At 44.3% G+C, this 22,036-nt stretch overlaps 1 protein-coding gene and 1 long non-coding RNA gene across 2 annotated transcripts; both read right to left on the bottom strand.

The window, feature by feature from the left end:
* Window positions 1-12: 12 nt before the first annotated feature.
* C1S (complement C1s) lies at window positions 13-11,177 on the bottom strand. The gene is made up of 12 exons (XM_006065860.4): window positions 10,999-11,177; window positions 9,970-10,095; window positions 9,520-9,727; window positions 9,179-9,356; window positions 7,485-7,610; window positions 6,874-7,073; window positions 6,528-6,681; window positions 5,695-5,810; window positions 5,214-5,292; window positions 4,363-4,491; window positions 3,471-3,545; window positions 13-1,256 (listed from the first exon to the last, which is right to left on the bottom strand). The coding sequence occupies exons 2-12, from the start codon at window positions 9,990-9,992 to the stop codon at window positions 457-459; spliced, it is 2,088 nt and encodes a 695-aa protein (XP_006065922.1). The 5' UTR covers window positions 9,993-10,095; window positions 10,999-11,177; the 3' UTR covers window positions 13-456.
* Window positions 11,178-18,589: 7,412 nt separating this feature from the next.
* On the bottom strand, window positions 18,590-21,569 carry LOC112584313. The gene is made up of 2 exons (XR_006550367.2): window positions 21,382-21,569; window positions 18,590-18,844 (listed from the first exon to the last, which is right to left on the bottom strand). It is a non-coding gene; the product is annotated as an uncharacterized LOC112584313 (long non-coding RNA).
* Between the last annotated feature and the right edge of the window lie 467 nt (window positions 21,570-22,036).

The raw sequence follows: 22,036 nt of genomic DNA, 5'->3' as shown, positions 1-22,036 counted from the left end.
GTCAGCCAGCGCTGGGTTATAAACATGCTTTATTACAAGTAGATAGCAGAAATGATGTAGTCAACTTCGAACAGGTAAAGGGGAAACCAAAAAAAATCAAGAGAATGCCCCACAGCAAATTTCAGAGTTAGAACTGGAACAGGAGTGGGTCATCCAGAAAGAGGACCCCCCACCCCATGAATAGAGAAAGAGAGGGGTTCCCTTGCACACTGAAGTCCACAGGATGGACTCGGGGGAGAGGACCCCATGTAGTTAGTCCAACTATACTGAAAGACCAACACAGCCATAGGAGCAGAACCCTACCTCCAACCCAGTGTCCCGACAACCAAGTCCTATCACTAGCTCAATCTCACTCCCGTGTCCTCTCTCAGTCATGGTGAAATAATGGGACTATTGTGAGGAAGAGAAAGTCCAGAGGGGTCACAGCCCTTAGAGAGGCTGGTGGGACCTGTATGGTTAGTCTACACTGGGGGCACTATACTCCTGCATTGTCTTCCTTATCCAGTCAACGTAGTTCTTGACTCGCGTGTAGAGCCCATAGGTCCCACATTGGGGGCCCCAGGACACCACACCAGCAACATAGAATTTGGGCTTGTTTTCCTTAGGGTCCTGTACAGCAAAGGCCCCACCACTGTCCCCCTCACAGCTATCAACACCCTTGTCATTACCGGCACAGATCATGTTCTCAGTGAAAACAAAAGAACTGATATCTATTCCAGGATTGACCGCCTTCACCTCCCGGCATTTGGATAAGGGAACAACGGGTAGCTTTGCCCCTCTGAGCTTAATAACATGACTTTTGGTATTTGTTCGACCCCAACCTGAGATCAGGCCCAGGACGTTCTCTGGAAGGTCATAGTCTGAGGAGGTGCCTGGTAGGCAGATAGGGGCGACCTTGGGTCCCATTTTCACTGGGTCTCTCAGCCGCACCAGTGCAATGTCATTGTCAAAATTCTTTCGTGTTATCGAAGGATCCAGGACCTCCCATCCTGGATGGATAAACACTCTCTCTGCAGTGAGCATCTGAGCATTTGACAGTTGTGAGGTGACCACTGAGGAGGACCCAACATACATCACTGGAATATCATTTCCCTCCACGACATGGGCAGCTGTCAGCACCCAGTATTCATCAATGAGCGCCCCACCAGCCCATGGGTTTGAGAAGAAGACTTGCCAGGGGAAATTTTCAATCTTCGCAATGGAGCCTCCAAATATTCTTTGTGTTGATCTAAAAGGCTCACTGGGGGTGCCACAGACTAGAAAGGAAAAAGAACAAGGTGGGTAGTCGCTGGCCCCCAGCAATCCTCCAACCACTCAAACACCTGCTGGGCTTCATTGTTCTCAGCACAACACAGCCAACCTTATGCAGGAAATCCCCTACACCAACCTTCAAGTTGTAAACTTTCAAAGATGTGAACATGCACTTGCACATCCAATCACACAAGTAGGTTCAGGTGTCTGGGGTACATTGCCCTGTGCATGCCTCCTCTACAAGCAGCTGTGCATTTATGAACTTACTGTACAGTGGTGTAAAGTACAGTAGTATAGCATCTCTACTTCAAGCCCAGGATGTCTGGAAGCCAGTGTAAAAACAGCAGTGATATGGCTGGTATTGTCAAGAAGCTCCAGCTGTTGAACGATACTACTGTACTTTTCAAGGTCCCCTACTGTAAGATTAAAAGTGTTTTCTTGGGATTTCTCAGGTGGCCCAGGGGCTAAGGCGCTGTGCATCCAAACCAAGGAGCCCGGGTTCCATCCCTGACTGGAGAACTAGATCCCACATGCTGTATCTAAGACACAGCAAAGTCAAATAAGTAAATAAAGATTTTTTTAAGAAAATATTTTCTTTATATTTTGTATTGTTTTTTATTTTGTATGTATTATTTGTGTGAAAGTATTATAAACCATTATATACTATAAGGTGTTATAGTACAGTACAGTTGTGTTAGTTGGGTATCGAAGCTCATGTTGTTGGACTTATGAACATGCTCTTGGAACGGAACTCATTCATATGTAGGGGACTTACTGTATTTGGTCAACCAACTCAGTGCCTGACTTATCTGAACTCACCTAAGGATCAAATATCCCACATCGCCAGTGCCAAGAGTGGGCTTGTGGGGGAGACTGGTTAAACAGAGCCCATGTATAAAGTACTGAACCTAAATGAGCCTCACACTATGGACAGCTTAACTCACAGTCCTACAGGAGGCACATGTCACCCCAGTCTCAACACATCTGGTCAGGGACCCAACTAGGAGCCGGAGCTGGAAGTCTCTGTTCTCACACATGTAGTGGGAAGGCAAGCCTTCTATCTGCCTCTGATGCCCAGGTCCAACACTTATCACCTTCTTCACTCAAGTCCTAACTGCCGCCAAGTCCCTCCTAGTAACTGGATGTAGGGCAAAGAGAGGGTTCTCTTTTCCCATCTTTCATCTCATCCTCCAATGACTCAGGTAAGGTTGCTTTGCCATTACCCAATGCAACTAAAACTGAATTGTATTTCAGATCAAGTTGGCTTACCTAAATCCCACACTGGTCCACCTGAATGGACTCTGAGTTGAACATAACAGACAGATGTGGGTTTAAAGCCTATCCCATCCCTTCCTGAACTGTGAACTCACAATGAATTCACTCAACCATAAAGCAGGACCAATAACACCTCGCCCAGAGGGTTATTGCAAAGACTTGATTGAATGAGATAATAATTTCAATTAGTTAGCTGAGTCCCTAGCTCTCAATTACAATGTTGTTACTATGAGCATCATTATTATATTCTTGGCTTTGTCTAGGAGTCTTCTTCTACTCAACTCTAATCTCTATAATGATGGTCTGAGTGTTAGTTGCTCAGTCATGTCCGACTCTTTCTGACCCCATGGACTAGCTCACCAGGCTCCTCAGTCCATGGAATTCTTCAGGAAAGAATACTGAAGTGGGTTACATTTTCCTACTCAAGGGGATCTTCCCAACCCAGGGACTGAACCCAAATTGCAGGTAGATTCTTTACCATCTAAGCGACCAGGAGAAGCCGTCTAATCTCTATATAACCCCTTATTTCTTTCATTCTTCTGTATCTTGTTGCCAGATAGGCTTTTAATACAATAACTAGGATATTCAACTAATCCTGTTTCTAAGTGTTGGTTGCTCACTCTCAATTTTCAGACCCTGTTTTTAGCAATTCTAGATCCTCTTCCTGCACCAACATTACCAAATCTAACCACCCCAGACTCTGACACCAACTGTCACTGGTTGACTTTTCTCTTTAGGTCAGTCACCCTGACAGTGCGGTTGATGAATTCCCCAAGGCCCTGGCAGATCCATGCCCAGATTTGTCTCCACCTCACTGAGCTAGGCTCTGGCAGGCTCAGACCATCAAGTCCCTTCCCAAGAGGATTACAATTCCTTTTAGAAGGTGAGCCCTATGCACACGCACCTGAGAACACGCTCTCTCCCCAAGTCTGAGCCCTGATTACCTGCAATGCATTTCGGCGGCTCTGCGCCCAGCACCTTGTTCACCCAGCTCCCATTGCCACTGCAGTGATACACCTCTGAAACAGCACAGAGAGAAGGAACACACTCACCATCATATCTTCTCACTTATCTTCTGCCTTCCATTCAGAGCCTCAGTGCCTCTGGGATTTTAGGAGGCAATGGGATCAAACCTACCATAAAATAATCTTGAGAACATCCTCCAAACAATCCCTTTGGCCCCAAACAATCCCCTTGCCCAGGAATTAGAAGGAACATTCTCCAAAGCAGAAGGAAGAGGATTAAGGTGGAGGCTGGGAAAGTGCTTCAAGTAGGAAATTAAATTGAAAGTAATGAACTGGGACATATCATGAGCCATCCAGCCCTTCATCTAGCACCACCAAGGCCTTTCCATCAAGAAAGTCAGTTGTGGGACTTCCCTGGCGGTCCACCAGTTAAGACTCTGTGCTCCCAATGCAGGGGGCACTGATTTGAATCCTGATTGGGAACTAAGATCCTACATGCCACATGGTGTGAGGAAAAAAAAAAAGTCATCATAGAATAGAGACTTGAAGCTGGAAGCATTACTCCTGTGGGTTCTACATTACATAGTTGGTCGAAAGCTGGATGACCACATGAAAATGGATATTTTAGGGGGAGTTCTTGAAGCTGAGCTAGGTGACCTCTACGATACTCTACAGGTGATCCTGTACAACCCATGCCCCCAACCCCATCCTGTGTGAAAATTGTATCTTTAGACTAAACGAAGAGGATGAACAAAGCCCAGCCCATCTCCCTCATTCTCTCCAAACTCTCTCCAACCCAGAAAGATCGTACTATTCACCCTCCAACACTCTCACTCTCTCTTTCTCTTTTCTTTAGTCAAAGAAACCTTACCGCTCCCTTCATATTCCATGCTGTAATATGGCATCTCACAAGAGTAGCGAGTGATGGAACCAAATAGAGTACTTTCTGGATCTTCGACTCTACCATGCTGAATGGGTTCAGGAGCACCACAGTCCACAGCTACAGGAGGAAGACAGGAGAGAGATGGTCAGGATAGACACTTCTTCCCAGGAAGAGTCCCTGGGCCAGTCCATCCTCCCAGCTCTGATCCTCACTCCTTCCCTGCCTCCCCCATCCATAAGCACATCTGGGGTGAATCCCCCACATCAGCCTCTCTGTGGCCATGTTCATCTCCCCAGCCTACTGAGTCCTGCCACTTCAGATGGCCCCTAGAACACTGCAAGAACGAACCTGGTTCCCAGTGGTTGGTGAGGCCTCTGTAGAAATGGACCCATAGAATGCTATTAACTCTACTAATCTCATAGCCCCTTTCTTTGTAAGAAAGCTGCTAGTCTGGCAGGCCTGGGGTCAGATCAGGACTAGGATTCTACAACTGATTTCCCTTCGAAACCCAATCCACTACCTCACAAGCCTAAGAAGAAACCATGCATTTGTATCTCAGTGCCTTAATCTTTCCATTTCCTTTGGGAGGGGGGAAATTATTCCCTTCTTTATTCTTAAGGGAAAGAAAGTTTATTCAGGAAGATACACAGTCCATAGACAGACTGTGGGCCATCTCAGGTGAGAGGCACCAGGGTTGTGAGTTTCCATAAGACTGAGTAATTTCATAGGCTAATGAGTAGAATTATTCTAACTATTTTGGGGAATGAGTGGGGATTTCCAAGAGTTGGGCCACTGCCCACTTTTTGACAAAAGTAGTCCCATTTTAAAGAGATGCATACGTTGACACCGCAACTTGGAATTACTCCACTTTCCATTGCTTTGACAAGTAGAGTAGAAAGATGGGGAACCAACACTTCCCTGGAAAATAATAAACCTCAATATTAGTTTATAAAGAGAGATACAGGGAATCAAAAGCCAAAAATGGAATTGATCTCTGGCCTTGGATCAATGAGAAGTCTTTACTACAAGAAGCCTGGGGACATCTTAGCAGAATGACCCAAAGCATCCAGGAGTTGGAGCTAAAAAAACTTTGTCCCAGCATACCAGTCCCCTTCCCCAGGAAAACTGAAGCCAAAAGGAGAATGTGAAAATGTACAAGGATCTTCATGGCTGAGAAGACAACTAGAGATCCTGAGGGGTTCTCTTGATGGAGAAGGTGCTAGACCTCATTCAAATGAGAACATTCGGTAATTGATCAGATGATTCCAGTGTGCTCATCCTGACCTAGGGACTAGAGAGGAGCCCCTGATAGTGCTTTACCTGCACAACTTCAAACCCATCCACACAGGTTATCTTCACCACATCTCTGAACACATATTTTGCTCTCTCAGGCTCCCAGAAGGAATTGGCAGTGACTTCTTTAGGACAAGGGATTGCTTGAAAAAGATAGGAAAAGAAATTTACCAAATCTTTGGAGAATCATTATTACATATAATCATCCTCACATTTTTGGGGTTTCCCTGGTGGTTCAGTGGTAAAGAATCCACCTGCCAATGCAGGAAATGTGTGTTTGATCCCTGGATCGGGAAGATTCCCTAGAGAAGGAATTTCAACCCACTCCAGTATTCTTGCCTGGGAAATCCTATGGACAGAGAAGCCTGGAAGGCTGCAATCCATGGGGTCACAAAAGAGTCAGACACAGCTTACCAACTAAATAACAACATATTTTCTACAGTTGTTGACTCATCCTCAGTCCTGAAACCCAGCATTCCAACACAGAGGTGGTTAAAATAATATGGCAGGGAATTCCCTGGTGATCCTGTGCTTAGGAATCAGCGTTCTCACTGCTGAGGGTACAGGTTTGATCCCTAATCAAGGAACTAAAATCTCGCAAGTATGACAGTGAAATGAAATGAAATAAAATAGAATAATGACATTATTAACTAACTACCCCCAGGCTGTCTACACTTGAAAATCCAGTTGAAGGATTCCTAGAAGTTGAGGGTTTCTCACAACCACTGACAGGTTTACATGGTGCTGAGGAGCTGCTGTGTTCTCAGGATATCCATCCAGACAACAATCCACTGTTTTGATTTTACCCTGGGCAAGGACTCTGGTCCCACCAACCAAAGGGCAGCTTCTAGGTTACTCACGATCTCCATGGTAACGAAATTTCCATCCCTTTCTTTGTTCTGATCCATCAGTTTGGAAGATGATATTGAGAGCACTGCTCTGGGTTTCAATTGTTAGTGGCCCAGGAAAGCCATTCCCACAGTAAGGACCAAAATGCTGGTCTCCTGCCACAAACTGAAGAGAGTCAAAATGGGGAAATCAGAAGAGAGAAAGAACTAAAAGAAAAAGGTAACACAGAAGGGATAAAAGTAAAATAAAATAAGAAGGAGAGAAAGAAAAAAAGAAGGGACAGAAAGCTAGATTATGTGTCTTCAGGGAGAACTCTCTCTGAGTGAGTTGAAAGAAAACTGATCATCCATCACGCACAAGTAAACTGTCGGGACAGTGGCCCTCGGAGTCAGCTGGTTCCACATCAAAGTCTTCTCTCCTCATGGTCACCACCACTCGGAACCCCTGCTCCAACTGGATCTGATAGTCACACCTTGAGCTCTCTGGGTATGGACTGGGGTAATTAGGACTTTCAACCTCCCCAGTCATTGTGGTGAATACATTCCCACTGCAATTGACTAAGGAAGAAAAAGAGAAAAGGAGAATAAAATATAGGGTCAGGCCAAGGAGTCCCAGCTCTTTTCTATGGTCCTTCTTATGAACTGAAGCCCATGGGCCACAATTACACACCAATGCATAACAGCAGAGATGCCTAATATGTATCCATCGCATCACTTATGTGGAGCTTTTCATAGTTATGAAGAGGCCCAAGTTGACACCTATTTCTCTTCTCCAGTTAATTAACTTGACCCTGTAGGCTTATCTTCCTCCACTCTTGTGGCTCCCTTTCTGTTTATGAGTAACTAAAAATTGATGCCAAGTCAAGGCCGTGGCTAATCAAAATCGAAAAGGGTAGACAGACATCTTACTGAAGCCTCCAGCCAACCCAAATCCCAGGGAACATTTGCCTCTCCTGATGCCAAGCTCACCTCCACAGTTCTTCTTATCTTCATGGAGGAAGTATTCTGGAGGGCAGGAGCAGAAGTAACCACCAATGAAGTTATTGCAGAAGTGGCTGCAAGGAGCATCTGCAAAGGCTGTGCACTCATTTACATCTACAAAAAGTAGAGAAAGATGGTGGTCAAGGACAAAGACCTAGAAGGAAGAATGAAGTTAAGCCCAAAACTGCAAGTGTAAGAAAAGTAGGAAGGGTCTGTTGCTTCGAGACATTCAGCGAATCACATCTCAGACACTATTTACTCTATACTGTGTTGAGTCACTTCATTCATGTCCAACTCTTTGTGATCCTATGGACTGTAGCCCGCCAGGCTCCTCTGTCCTTGGGATACTCCAGGCAAGAATACTGGAGTGGGTTGCCAGTGTTTGCCCTGCCCTCCTCCAGTCATTCCATGTTACTTTCCTGAAATATGATTCTAGACTTGTGCTCTACCATTGTGCAGCTATAGTGGGAGCTGTCAACACCAAAGACCCTTGACCTTTTTCATAAACAGAGCATTTCCGCTCCAGGGATAGCATTCTGCAAGCTTAACATAATATGTCTTCTGCAGGGAGGAACAACTAATACATGTATTTCCTTACATGATGCTGGCACTTCCGTCAAATCTAACAAGGCTTTGGATTTATAAGATGTTCTAATATCAGGATACCCTGAAGATAGGCGTAGACGCACATAGAATGTGAAAGTTTGTTTGCTATATGTTAAAGGGGTTTGAATACCACACATTTCCTTGTGTGAACCTTGGCAAGTTATTTAACTTCGTTAATTTTTACTTTTCCTATCTTTAAGTAGAGATAATAACACCTACTTTCAGAATTGAGGTAGGACTTCCCTAGAGGTCCAGTGGTTAAGAATTTGCCTGACAATGCAGGGGACACAGGTTCGATCACTAGTCCAGGAAGATTCCACATGCCTCGGGGCAATTAAGCTCCTGCACGGTAACTACTGAGTCCACATGCCACAACTGCTGAAGCCCACATGGCCTAGAGCCCATGCTCTGCAACAAAAGAAGCCAAAGCCACAGCAAAGAGAAGCCCATGCACTCTGACTAGAGAATAGCACCCAAGAGAGCAAGAAGAGACAACCTGTGTGCAACAGCGACCACCAAGTGCAACCATAAATAAATAAATATAATTTGAGTGAGTGCTAAGTCACTTCTGTCCAAATCTTTGCAACATTATGGACTGTAGACCACCAGGCTACTCTGTCCACAGCATTCTCCAGGCAAGAATACTGGAGGGGGTTGCCATTCACTTCTCCAGGGGGTCTTCTCGAACCAGGGATTGAACCTGTGACTCTGTGTCTCCTGCATTGGCACGTGGGTTCTTTACCATTAGTGCCACTTGTGAAGGTCTTCAAATTATATAATTTAGGTAAAGATTTAATTAATATAAGTAAAGTTCTTAACACAATACCCAGCTCATAGTGGTTCTCAATAAATTACTGGGGTGTTTTTTATCTATTTTTTTCATTACCGTCATCACCATCAAGATACACGTTTGATTACACGTTTGACTTTCACAAAGGCAATTCATGGAGTTATCCAAGCCAAGTCAATACTTCATAAGAGTTACAAATGGAATCCTCACTCCCTGTATTGCTCAATATTTGCCCTGCTTCCAGTCTCATGGCTGGATCAATGAGGCACAAAGAGGTGAGCCTTACCCTCAGCAACATAGTACGCAGCAAACCCGGTGAAACGCTCCTCGTTGGAGAAGTCCGACAGGAAGATCACCTGCAGTTTACTGTATGGGATGTGGAACTCTTTCACCACTGGGGAGTTTGAATTCTTGTTGGTTCTCCGTCCACAGAGTTTCCCTTCTTCATGGCCTCCCGACATTATCTAAGAGAAGAGTCAAAAGAACCCAGGAAAGGGTAATATTTTGGTATGGAGGGCAGAGAGATTGACCACTTCCCACCTTAGGACTATGTGACCCGGCTTACTGTGTGCTCACGCTCTCAGTCCACCACCCCAGCCCCATCCTTTCACACCCATCACAGTGTACCTGCACTGAGTCATAGGAGCAGTTCTCAGACAACTCTATATCCAGGTGGGTGAAGTAAAGGTGGATCCCATACCCTTCAGGGACTTCTATGTCCCAAGACTTCTTGACCTCATTGGGGTACGCCTGAGGGTAGTTGGGGGATAGAATCTCTCCATACATAGTAGGCTCGGCATAAACCCAGGCCACAAGGGAAAACAGGACAATGCACCTAAAAAAATAATAATAATAAAGGCAATTGGAGAGGTGGAGGACCCAGGTACGAGTGGACTAGGGCAGGGAGAAGGGAGGGGAGAGGTGAAGGGCACCAGCACATGGAATAGAGTCTTGGGCTGGAATGAAGCAGAAAAGCCAAGGGCAAAGCCAAACCCAGGCTTAGGATCTGAGCTGTTCTCTTGAGAGGATGAAGGGAATGCGTTCCATGTACATCTCTCTAGACCTGGGATCACTCACCACATCTCTGGCAATTTGTTCATCCCTGGTGAGCAGCTCTTCTCTTGGTCCTGGCTCTCTGCACCTCTGACTTTGGAGCTAAAGGGGTGGCAGGCCTGGCAGTATTTGTCGAACAAACACAGGCACCTGTTTCAGTGGTAAGGGGTCAGTGTCACCTTGGTGTGAATAACACAGAGGTTAAACAGAGCTGTATCATTAAGCAACAGTGTATGACACCCCTCCTCTCACACTGGCTCTCGTTCTAGACTGAAACTAAACCTTATCCTTCTCCCATGGCTTCTCAGGACCTTCTCCCGGTTTTCTTCCAAGAGCATGAGACTTTTCCCAAGTGCTTTGCTTCCTCTGTGCTCCTTCTTCACCCCCAACTTCCACCCTGCCTCCGCTCTGTCAGCCTCTCTTCTCACCTCACAGAACAGCATCCCCGTCTCCACTTGGAATTTCAGGAGTTTGTCCGCATCATGACCATCCACCAGGACAGGTCTCCCTCCTCTTTTGACAAGGAGCCCCCTTATCACTTTGAACCAACTCTCTTGCCTGTGTATTGTTGCATGTGTTTCTCTTAATGCTCCCAAAGACCACTGATGGAGGAATGGATTTGTTTCCCTAGGGGAAGGCAGTGACCTTGGGAGAAGTGATCTCAGACAGAGTTGTGTGAGGGGAGAAGAAAAGGGGCAGCTGAATGAACACAAAAGGAGACGAAAGCTATTTCTTCAATTTCCTACCTTAATTTTCCAGATCTTTTTTTCCTTTTCTTTTTTACCTTTACTAAAAAGATAAGACATCTATCTCCTTGTAGTCCCTAGAAAAGTGTTGCCAAATATGCTTCTAACCCTGAACACTGTTTTGGGGCGGGGGGTGACATGGGGGTGAATGGGGTCAACCTAAGAAAAATAGGTGGTCAATATTTTCCCTCCTTTGGATTCTGCTCTTCTCAGCCCTCCATCTCTGCCCAAAACTTCCCTATGTAAAGTTATCTGCCTTCCTTTTTCCTTCCATCAAAGCTCTGTTCTTCAAGTTTAAGGATTTTACCTTCAGAAGCTGATGGGAACAAGTGGGTCAGTCCCGTCCCTCTTGCCAGTGGGCAGGCCGAGCGACCCTGCCCGCTCCCAGGAAGAGCGGCTCAGAGCTGGGCGCTCCCTCTGCAGCAACCTCCGCCGGCCTCCCTGGATCTGGTTCTCTGGTTCCTTCCCTGTGATCCCCAGGGTGCATGTCTGAAATTCCCTGATCCAAACAAAGAGGGGGCTGGGAGACCATGGCTTAGGGAAAGTGGAGCTGAGCTTTGATCTTGGAGCTCCCTCTGCTTTTGAAACAAGAACTGCATCCTTTTTCCAGCCTGACACTCCTCTGTCCTGGGCTGCAGGCGCGGAAAGAGGGATTGGGGAATTTCACTGATTGCCTAACACTCTTTTTTAGCCAAAGGGTGTGTTAGAGTTTTCGGAGAAGTCAGGTGATTTGTGCGAAAAGGAGGGGATTAATACTCTAAGAAAAAGCAAAACAGGAAGTCCAGCCCTCCAGCTACATATGAAACACAAATTAAAAGAGAGAGGAGTTATCAGAAATGCCACTTAAGGACTTGCCTGGTGGTTCAGTGGCTAAGACTCCCTGCTACCAATGCAGGAGGCCCAAGGTTCAATCCCTGGTAAGGGAACTATATCCCACATGCCACAGCTCAGAGTTTGCATGCCACAGGTAAAAGACCCTGCAGCCGAACTAAGACCAGGTGCAGCCAAATAAATAATAAATAAATAACTTTTAAAGAAAGAAAAGTACACAGAGTGTATAAACATTTATAAAAAAAGAAAGAAAGAAATGCAGGTCATCTCTGCCTCTAAGGCAAATGTAATGGTTGGATCCTGACTTACACTTAAACCCAAGCTGATGTGTTATTGTTGTTCAGCAGCTAAGTCGAGTCTGACTGCGACCCTATGGACTGCAGCAGGCCAGGCTCCCCTGTCCTTCACCATCTCCCAGAGTTTGTTCAAACTCATGTCCATTGAGTCAATGATGCCATCCAACCATTCCATCCTCTGTCGCCATGTGAGATGATGCTTTTTCCTCTTCTTAAAACCCTTCCATGTCTCCACATCTCTAAATTATATCCAGCCATCAGGGATTTCCCTCGTGGTCCAGTGGTTAAGAATCCAGCTGCCAAAACAGGGGACATGGGTTGGATTCCTGGTCCAGGACAATTTCACAGTGGGACAGGGCAACTAAGCCCATGCACCACAGCTACTGAGCTCTCGCTCTGGAGCCCTCGAGCTGCAACTACTGAAGCCCACACACCTATAGCCTGTGCTCTGCAACGAGAGAAGCCACCGCAATGAGAAACCTGAGAACTGCAACTAGAGAAAGCCCCCACACAGCAACCAAGACCCAGCAGAGCCAAAAATAAGTAAGTCAAAAGAAATTCCTATATCAAAGGACAGAAAGAAAAATTATAAAACACGTTTTTTTAAAAAATAAAATATAAAGGCAGTGCAGGGAATTCCCTGGCAGTCCAGTAGTTGGGACTCTGTGATTTCACTGCAGAGGGACCAGGTTCTATCCCTGGTTGGGAAACTAAAATCCCAAAAAATGGCCAGAAAAAAAAAAAAGTAGGTAACAACTTTTGTTGTCCCTCCCCATGAGGGACTGGGATAATGCTCCATCAACAAAGAATATTTCTGCAGCTAAACAGATTGATCTTCACAGTGACTAGAATAAAGTTATCATTATAGATTATGTTTAAAAGTTACTTTGCATTAGTTCAGGTTAGGTTTGGTTCCAAATTTGGAAGAAGAAAACAAATAAACACTCATATTCCAGAGCTTTTTAGAATTTAGAGCTTCAGATAAGGGACCAAGGGTGGCAGACCTTCTCATCAGAGCCTTCCCTGACACCCTCTGCACCACACCCCCCCACAAGCTCTCCTCCTGTCCTTTGTCACTTTCTACCCCTGTCTTAGAGACTGCATTCCAATGAATCTACAGTTTCTTCAAGTAAAGTGCCCCCTTATTTGACATCAGTTCAGTCTCTCAGTCATGTCTGACTCTTTGTGAACCCATGAACTGCAGCACGCCAGGCCTCCCTGTCCATCACCAACTCCCGGAGTTTACCCAACTCATGTCCATTGAGTCGGTGATGCCATCTAACCATCTTATCCTCTGTCGTTCCCTTCTCCTCCTGCCTTCAATCTTTCCCAACATCAGGGTCTTTTCAAATGAGTCAGCTCTTCGCATCAGGTGGCCGAAATACTGGAGTTTCAGCTTTAACATCAGTCCTTTCAATGAACACCCAGGACCGATTTCCCTTAGGATGGACTGGTTGGATCTCCTTGCAGTCCAAGGGACTCTCAAGAGTCTTCTCCAACACCATAGTTCAAAAGTATCAATTCTTTGGTGCTCAGCCCTCTTTATAGTCCAACTCTCATATCCATACATGACCACTGGAAAAACCATAGCCTTGACTAGACGGACCTTTGTTGGCAAAATAATGTCTCTGCTTTTAATATGCTGTCTAGGTTGGTCATAACTTTCCTGCCAAGGAGCAAGCATCTTTTAATTTCATGGCTGCAATCACTATCTGCAGTGATTCTGGAGCCCCCCAAAATAAAGTCAGCCACGGTTTCCACTGTTTCCCCATCTATTTGCCATGAAGTGATGGGACCAGATGCTATGATCTTAGTTTTCTGAATGTTGAGCTTTAAGCCAACTTCTTCACTCTCCTCTTTCACTTTCATCAAGAGGCTCTTTAGTTCTTCTTCCCTTTCTGCCATAAGGATGGTGTCATCTGCATATCTGAGGTTATTGATATTTCTCCCAGCAATCTTGATTCCAGCTTGTGCTTCATCCAGCCCAGGGTTTCTCATGATGTACTCTATATATAAGTTAAATAAGCAGGGTGACAGGAATTTTTAAGTTGCCAATTAAACTGTGCCATATCATTGATTCCAAGATGCATCCGAATTCAGAAGTGTTCTAAACAATGCCAGATGTCGTCGGGCCTGGCCTTCTTCAGAGCAATTTATCACATTAACTTCTACTCCAGAGCTATTGATATGGCTGTGAGTTGTGTGTGTTTGTTTGTTTTTTGTTTGTTTTGATGTGGACCACTTTTTAAGTCTTTATTGAATTTGTTACAATATTGTTTCAGTTTTATGTTTTGGTTTTTTGGCCACAAGTCATCTGGAATCTTAGCTCCTCAATTTGGGATTGAACTCACACTACTGCCCTGAAAGGCAAAGTCTTAACTACTGGACCCCTAGGGAAGTCCCCGGAAGAGAGTTTTAAACATAAATGTCAGCACTTCATGGCATTGTTTGAGCTATTAAAAACAGTTTTACGTTAAAATAATGGCAAGTGTTAATCTGAAAAATAGTCATGATAATTATTCCATTCTAAACCATACAAGCGGAGTGATCATGAAGGTAGGTAGGCATTTCTGTTAAGCAACTGTTGTGACAAAAACATGACAGACTTACTAGCCTACCAACTCTGAAATTATTTAATTTTTAATAATTACACAATTCCTGGTATTTAAAAAAAATAATTTGTAATCAGCATCTAAAATGAGACTTTGTTGATACTTTTGTTGTGCTACTTCAAACTGGCATAAAGTGGTGCCATACCATATCTGGTGTCTCCGTGAGGCGATGAAAAGAGAAACAGGCATGTGACATGTGTAGTCACTAAGTTTAAAGTTCCATTTTTTAGGGAAACCTATTTGCTTTAAAAAAAAAAAACACTGAGAGGTAGGACTTGCCCAGTGGTTAAGACTTCATGCTTCCACTTCAGGTGGCATGAGTTCAATCTCTGGTCAGGGGAGTTCTGGAAAACAAAATTAAAATAAAATAAAATTCTAGAGGTGGAGGTGGGGGTGAGTGGGGATTATAGATGAAACAAAATTGGCCTTAGGTTATCATTATTGAAATGATGGGTAATGGGAACTTATTATGTTATTTTCTTTTAGTGTATGATTGAAAATGTCTCTGATGAAAAGTTAAAAATAAATAAAGAAGGCTGGTTTTGTTCACATAAAAAAAAAAAAATTTCAGGGGAAAACCACATGCCTAGGAATTGATGCAGCATGATATTTGTGATCATTTGCTTCCGGCTGACACCAGGCCTGGACTCAGACAGGCCAAGTCTCCGCTCTGCCACTCACCAGCAGGGGGACCTTGGGCTCATCATCTAACTTCTTAGCTTCTTCAAGGATGAAATAGAATATCAGTTTTGTCTACCTTCCCTGGTGGCTCAGAGGATAAAGCGTCTGCCTGAAATGCAGGAGACGCAGGTTCAGTCCCTGGGTTGGGAAGATCCTCTGGAGAAGGAAATGGCAACCCACTCCAGTATTCTTGCCTGGAGAATCCCATGGACAGAGGAGCCTGGCAGGCTACAGTCCACGGGGTCACAAAGAGTCGGACACGACTGAGCGACTTCACTTCTTCACTTCTTCTGTCTACCTTGCACGGTTGTCTGTCTGAATGACCTAAGGAAACAGTGAGAAGAGAGGGCTTTGCAAACTGTGGTGCCACATAAATGCACCCTTTGAAAGGAAGGGAATTCTGAGTCAATGAGGTGTCTGCAGGCAGCTTCTGGGACTCACCTTTGCATGCTCCACCACTTCTAGCTGCATCATTCATGCAGTCAATGTAAAGAGGAACTTTAGGTGTTCCTCTAGCTGCCCAGCATCGGAACATCTTTACAACATTTGGGGAGCTCCTCATTGTGAGTCTTGGGAACAAAGCCCATCTCCCAGGAGAGTTGATGCACATACAAGAAGCGTGTCTCTTAGCCATCTATCAGCTCTGGAGCAAACTGTATACTCACACTCCATTCATCAGAGGTACTGTCTAGATTTTGAATCCAGAAGCAGTAATGCCAAGAAGCAGGCCCTACAGAACCTCTGGGGACAGTGGTAGCCACCCTAAGATGAAGGAGGAGCTGGGGCTTGCAAGCAGCACCCAGCAGCCTGCCCCAGTGGGTGAGCCTCACAAGGTGAAGTGACCAGGACATGGCAGGGGCAGTGGCAGCCACACTGTGTCCACTGCTCCTCCTGTGACGTGTCCACACCCAGCTCCCCAGCTCTCCTGGCACTTCTAAAAGCATTCCAGGACCCCTTTAATAAATTCTTCTTCTGCTACAATCTACCAGAATTGGTTTCTATTTCTTGCAATTAAGAACAATGCTCAATGGATAAACAACAATGTCCCACTGTATAGCTCAGGGAACTATATTCAATATCCTGTCATAAACTGTAATGGAAAAGAATTGAAAAAGAATAATATATACACATAACTGAATCACTGTGCTGTACAGCAAAAATTAACACAACATTGCATATCAACTTTATTTCAATAGAATAATTTTGAAAAAAAAGAACTAAGCTCAGTGAGAACCTGAGAAATGAATGACTACATGAGTTCTCCAGTGAGTTCAGACCATTTAGTAGCTGCTTTTAGCTTCGTGACTTTTGAAAAGTTTTTTAACCTCTCTGAGCTTCATCATGTGTAGAATGGGAATAATATCACCTACCTCAAAAACAGCTGGAATAATATCACCAGCTAAAAAACAGCTGTCATTGTCAGGGCCTGTTATGACCATGATTAAATGGGATCATGTATGCTAGGCATTCAGCATATATTCAGCACTCAGTACGCCCTTAATAAAGCTTCCCCAATGGCTCATAGAGTAAAGAATCAACCTGCCAATGCAGGAGACACTGGAGACAAGGGTTCAATCCCTGGGTCAGGAAGATGCCCTGGCAAAGAAAATGGCTACCCACTGTACTCTTGCCTGAAAAATTCCATGGACAGAGGAGCCTGGAAGACTACAGCCTATGGGGTCACAAGATTTGGACATGACAGTGACTAAGCATTCAAGCCCTTAATACACAGCAATAACTTCATCTCTAAACACGAGCAGAAGGAAAAAGAACATGTCACCAAATTGTCCATGATTCTGTCTCCTCATCCTGTGGAATTCAATACTCGCCAAAAAGTTGGTGACTCTCTCTGATGCACACCGTGTTCCGTCTTCTCTTTTTCAATTTTGCCACGCAAGTGAGACATTTTCGTTTTCTAACTCTCAAGGAGACAGCAAATCACACATGCAATGTTACATAATCAGAAGAAATCATCTTGAAAAGGGTTCATTTGGGCATTCCGTACTTAGCATGTAGGGGTGGGGGCGCTCCTATGCAGAAATTTTCATTTCCATTTCCCCTCTGCAGACCCAAGCTTCTGGCTCTCAAGACTGCATTGGTAGATGAGCTCTGTCTGGTAATCCAGCCTCCATGGTGCAAAGAGGGCAGATGTTTTCAACCCTGGGCCTCAGTGTCTTTTGCCTCTGTAGTCACTGAGATGGGAAGAGCCTCTCTCCTAGGTGTGACTCTCCCTTCAAATCCATGCCTATTTCAGCTGGAAAAAAAACGCCCTCAGTGGATTCTTGAACTGAGGCCCTGACTCTTTCGAATGCTGTGAGCCTAGTTAAGGAATAATACCTCTGTCAAATGCCCTGATACTAGTCTTTCTTCCACTTTTTAATTTCAATAACAAATTAGGGTGACTTCAGGGTACAGGCAATGCCAGCAAGCTCACCTACAATAAGTATATCACCTGGAAACCCGCTCAGTAATTTTTTGAGAATTTTCTACTCTCAAACCTTTGAACAAACCACTTGAATTCAAGATCAGACTTTCCAATTTCCTCCTTGGCCCTGAATGAAGGATGGAGTTGGCCAATTTAGCACTCTCGACCTTAGCCAGGCCCTCGCAGATTAAAGCTGAAGTCTCCCCTGTGCCCTGCAGCACTTGCAGAGCTTCGCTTCCCTGCAGGAAGTATTTCTAGACGGAAATATTGGGATTAAGGAGAATCCTAGTTCCACTGGTGGCTCAGATGGTAAAGTGTCTGCCTACAATGCGGGAGACCCGGGTTCAATCCCTGGGTCGGGAAGATCTCCTGAAGAAGGAAATGGCAACCCACTCCAATATTCTTGCCTGGAAAATCCCATGGACAGAGGATCCTGGTAGACTGCAGTCCATGGGGTCGCAAAGAGTCGGACACGACTGAGCGACTTCACCTTCCTTCCTTCCTAGTTCCACAACATACAGGGGATCTGGACCATGGTCAAATAGAAGCCATGCTTGCCAAAATTCCAATTCACGTACTGTTCAGGAACACTAAAAGAGGATTGTTTTATTGATGTACTTCTTTCATGTAGAAAAATCACTTTTAAAAAAGAAGTGTAGCTATATCCCAACACCAATACGAAGGCCCAGTTCCCTCAAGGAACTTTCTAGTAATGGAAAGAAAATTGTGTGAAATTCCTACAATAATAATTGTAGTAGCTTTTATTTTTATCTTTTTAATTTTTATTTTATACTAGAGTATAGTTGATTAACAATGTTGTGTTAGTTTCAGGTGTACAATAAAAGTGATTCAGTCATATGTGTATCTATTCTTTTTTAAGTTCTTTTCCCATTTAGGTTGTTACGTAATATTGAGCACAATTCCCTGGACTGTTCAATAGGTCCTTCTTGGTAATTCATTTTAAATATAGCAGAGTGTACATGTCCATCCCAAACTCCGTAACTATCCCTTCCCTTCACCCTTCCCCCCAGTAAGCGTAAGTCTGTGTGAGTCTGTTTTGTAAATAAGTTTATTTGTATCACTTCAATTTCACAATTTTTCTTAGATATAGGTGATATCATAAGGTTTTAGTCTTTCTCCATCTGACTTGTTTCACTTAGTATGGTACTCTCCAGGTTCATCCATGTTGCTGCAAGTGACAATGTTTTGTTCTTTTTCATAGCTGAGTATATTCCATAGTATATATGTACTTCATCTTCTTTATCCATTCTTCCATGGATGGAAATTTAGGTTGCCTCCACGTCCCTGCTATTGTAAACAATACTGCAGTAAACACTGGGATGTATGTACCCTTTCGAACCATGTATTTCTCCAGATACATGCCCAGGAGTGCTTTATTTTTAGTTTTTTTGCTTTGTGGGGATTTTGTGGGGGGGGATTGTTTTTCATCTGTTTGTGTTTTGGCCATACTGTGTGGCTTGCAGGATCTTAGTAATAGTTTCCCTGCCAAGAATTGAACCTAGGCCCCATCCTCGTACCCACGGGACACTCACTCTTGGAACCCACATGCCATGCTGTGGGGAAGCCCAGGCCATGTGGATGTGCTGGCTTAACCCACTGAGCTTACAGCTGTCAACATTAATCTCAACACCAGGTTTGAGTGAGGAAGCGCTCACAAGATGACTCCACCCCCATCTGACTGCAACTACAGGAAACCCACAAGTGACAGCCGCCTAGCTGAACCCAGTGAATGTCCTGAACCATGAGAGATAATACAGAAATATTAATAAGAGACTTCCCTGGTGGTCCAGTGGTTAGGACTCCACCTCGTTTCCACTGAAGGGGCACAGTTTCCATCCCTTGTTGGGGAACAAGATCCCATTCGCCAGAGAAAAGGAAATAATGACAATAAGTATTGTCATTAAGATTTGGGGTGACTTCATTATTTAGGGCTTCCCTGGTGGCTCAGATGGTAAAGAATCTGTCTGCAATTCAGGAGACCTGGGTTCGATCCCTGAGTCGGAAAGCTCCCCTGGAGAAGGAAATGGCAATGCACTCCCGTATTCTTGCATGGAAAATTCCATGGACAGAGGAGCCTGGAGGGCTACAGTCCATGGGGTCACAAACAGTCAGACACGACTGAGCAATTGAGTACACACACACATTATTTAACAATAGATAACTGGAACTGAAATGCAGCCAAATAAATAAATATTAAAAACAAAAACAAGAAATTTTTTAAAAGTCAGCAGAACAGCAAAGGCCTGCCATCTTCCACACATTACTTCCAGGGCCACTGTAAGAAAAGAACATAGTGGATCAGAGAGTGAGAGATTTCTATGGGCCAGGGCTAGGTGTGGTAAACACAAGTTCTATTCACATTCCATTGGCTAGAAGTCAACCACAAGTTCACATCTAACTGTGAGTGTGTGCCCAGAAAGAAGAGGATTTGGTTGGCAGCTTTCAGTGTCTGCCACAACCTCTAAATGTAACCTATATTTCTCTAAGCTGTGGATACAAATAAGACCCCTTAAATATTTCTTGGGCTTTTCTACCTGGGGGAGGGAAAAAACTTTCCTCTACCCTTTTAGGTTCTTCTGGCTGATCTCAGAATTAAATTGACATGATAGGGACTTCCCTGGTGGTCCAGTGGATAAGAATTTGCTTGCCAACGCAGGGGACACGAGTTCGACCCCTGGTACAGGAAGATTCCACACGTTATGGAGCAACTAAGCTACTGCACCATAACGAATGAAGCCAACACTTTAGGGCCTTCAAGCTGCAACTACTCGCAACTCCTGAGCCCAAGTGCCAAGAGCCCGTGCTCTGCAAAAGAGAAACCACCGCAATGAGAAACCAGCACACCACAATTAGAGAGTAGCCCTGGATGGCTGCAACTAGAAAAAGCCTGAGCACAGCAATGAAGACCCAGCACAGCCAAAAATATTAATTAATTAATTAATTTTTTAAAAAATTTTGAAAAGAATGTGGGGTCCAAGTTAGGCAACGGAGGCTCATATGCCATCTGAAAGTAAAGGGGGTGGGGAATTTGAACTTCAGCGGAGAAGAAGGCAATTCATGTGGATATGGACTAACAAATGCTTGCCAGACAGATGTTTGCTGGGTTGTTCAGAGACAATGAGACACGGGGAGGACTGATCTCGGCCCCACCAGACACGTAGCCCCTCTTCCCTGTAGACATCTCTGGTAAGAGTGCTCTTCCTAGACCAAGCTCTTCATTCAGATTCTATTTTTGGTATCTTATTTATTTGGCTACGCCAGGTCTTAGTTGCAGCCTGCAGGATCCTCAATATTCGTTATAGCATGGGAACACTTGGTTGTGGCATGTGAAATCTAGCTCCCTGACCAGGGATCAAACCCAGGCCCCCCTGCATTAGAAGCACAGAGTCTTAGCTACTGGACCCCCAGGGAGTTCCCACCTTTATCTAAATTCTTAGGGACTTTGAGATTGACATGTACACACTGCTATATTTTTAAATGCATAATGAACAAGGATCTACTGTATAGCACAGGGAACTCTGCCCAATGTCATGTGGCAGCCTGGATGGGAAGGAAGTTAGGGGGAGAACGGATACATGTATATGTATGACTGAGTCACTCTACTGTACACCTGAAACTATCACAACATTGTTAACCAGCTATGATCCAATATAAAATTCAAAATCTTTTCAAATAGAAAGAAAATTCTTTTAGCCAGAGAAAGTAAAAGAATAACTTCCTAAGTCTTCTATTTCTTACAAATAACCAACCTAAAAGAATCCTCATGCCAAAGAGATACACTCTAGGGTGGCAAATTTTGTTTCCTGTACCCTCTCCCCACTTACACAGGATCCTCGTGTTCATAAACACTCTGCTGCTGCTGCTGCTAAGTCACTTCAGTCATGTCCGACTCTGTGCGACCCCAGAGACAGCAGCCCAACAGGCTCCCCCATCCCTGGGATTCTCCAAGCAAGAACACTGGAGTGGGTTGCCATTTCCTTCTCCAATTCATAAACACTCTATGACCCGACAACTTCCTCACCAGGCTGTGAGGACTATAACAATCCAGCAGTGCCATCTCCTGGAAGGGAGCTCCTGCTATTACTCGGAAGCCCTTTACAGGCTAAAACTGCACCGTAAGTAACATAGAGGCAAACACTGCCTTCTTGCCTTTTTTTTTTATTTTAATGAGTTTGAAGTTTCAGAGAAGGTATCTTAGAGCACGATACTTAGGAGCTTAATTTTTTAAACTTTGAATATATATATTATATAATATATAATATATATTTATATGAATACATATATTTCATAATATTTACATTTATAAAATAAAATGTTTCTATAAAATATAAATATATCCTAATGATAAATATAAATTATAAATAAATTAAATTATATATATAGCAAGTATGTGCTAAGTCACTTCAGTCATGTCCAACTCTTTGCGACCTATGGACTGTAGCCTGCCAGGTTCCTCTGTCCATGGGATCCTTCAAGCAA

The sequence above is a fragment of the Bubalus bubalis genome, chromosome 4, assembly GCF_019923935.1.
Source record: "Bubalus bubalis isolate 160015118507 breed Murrah chromosome 4, NDDB_SH_1, whole genome shotgun sequence".
NCBI classification, from domain to species: Eukaryota; Metazoa; Chordata; class Mammalia; order Artiodactyla; family Bovidae; genus Bubalus; species Bubalus bubalis.
This window is presented reverse-complemented; position numbering and strand designations above follow the sequence as displayed.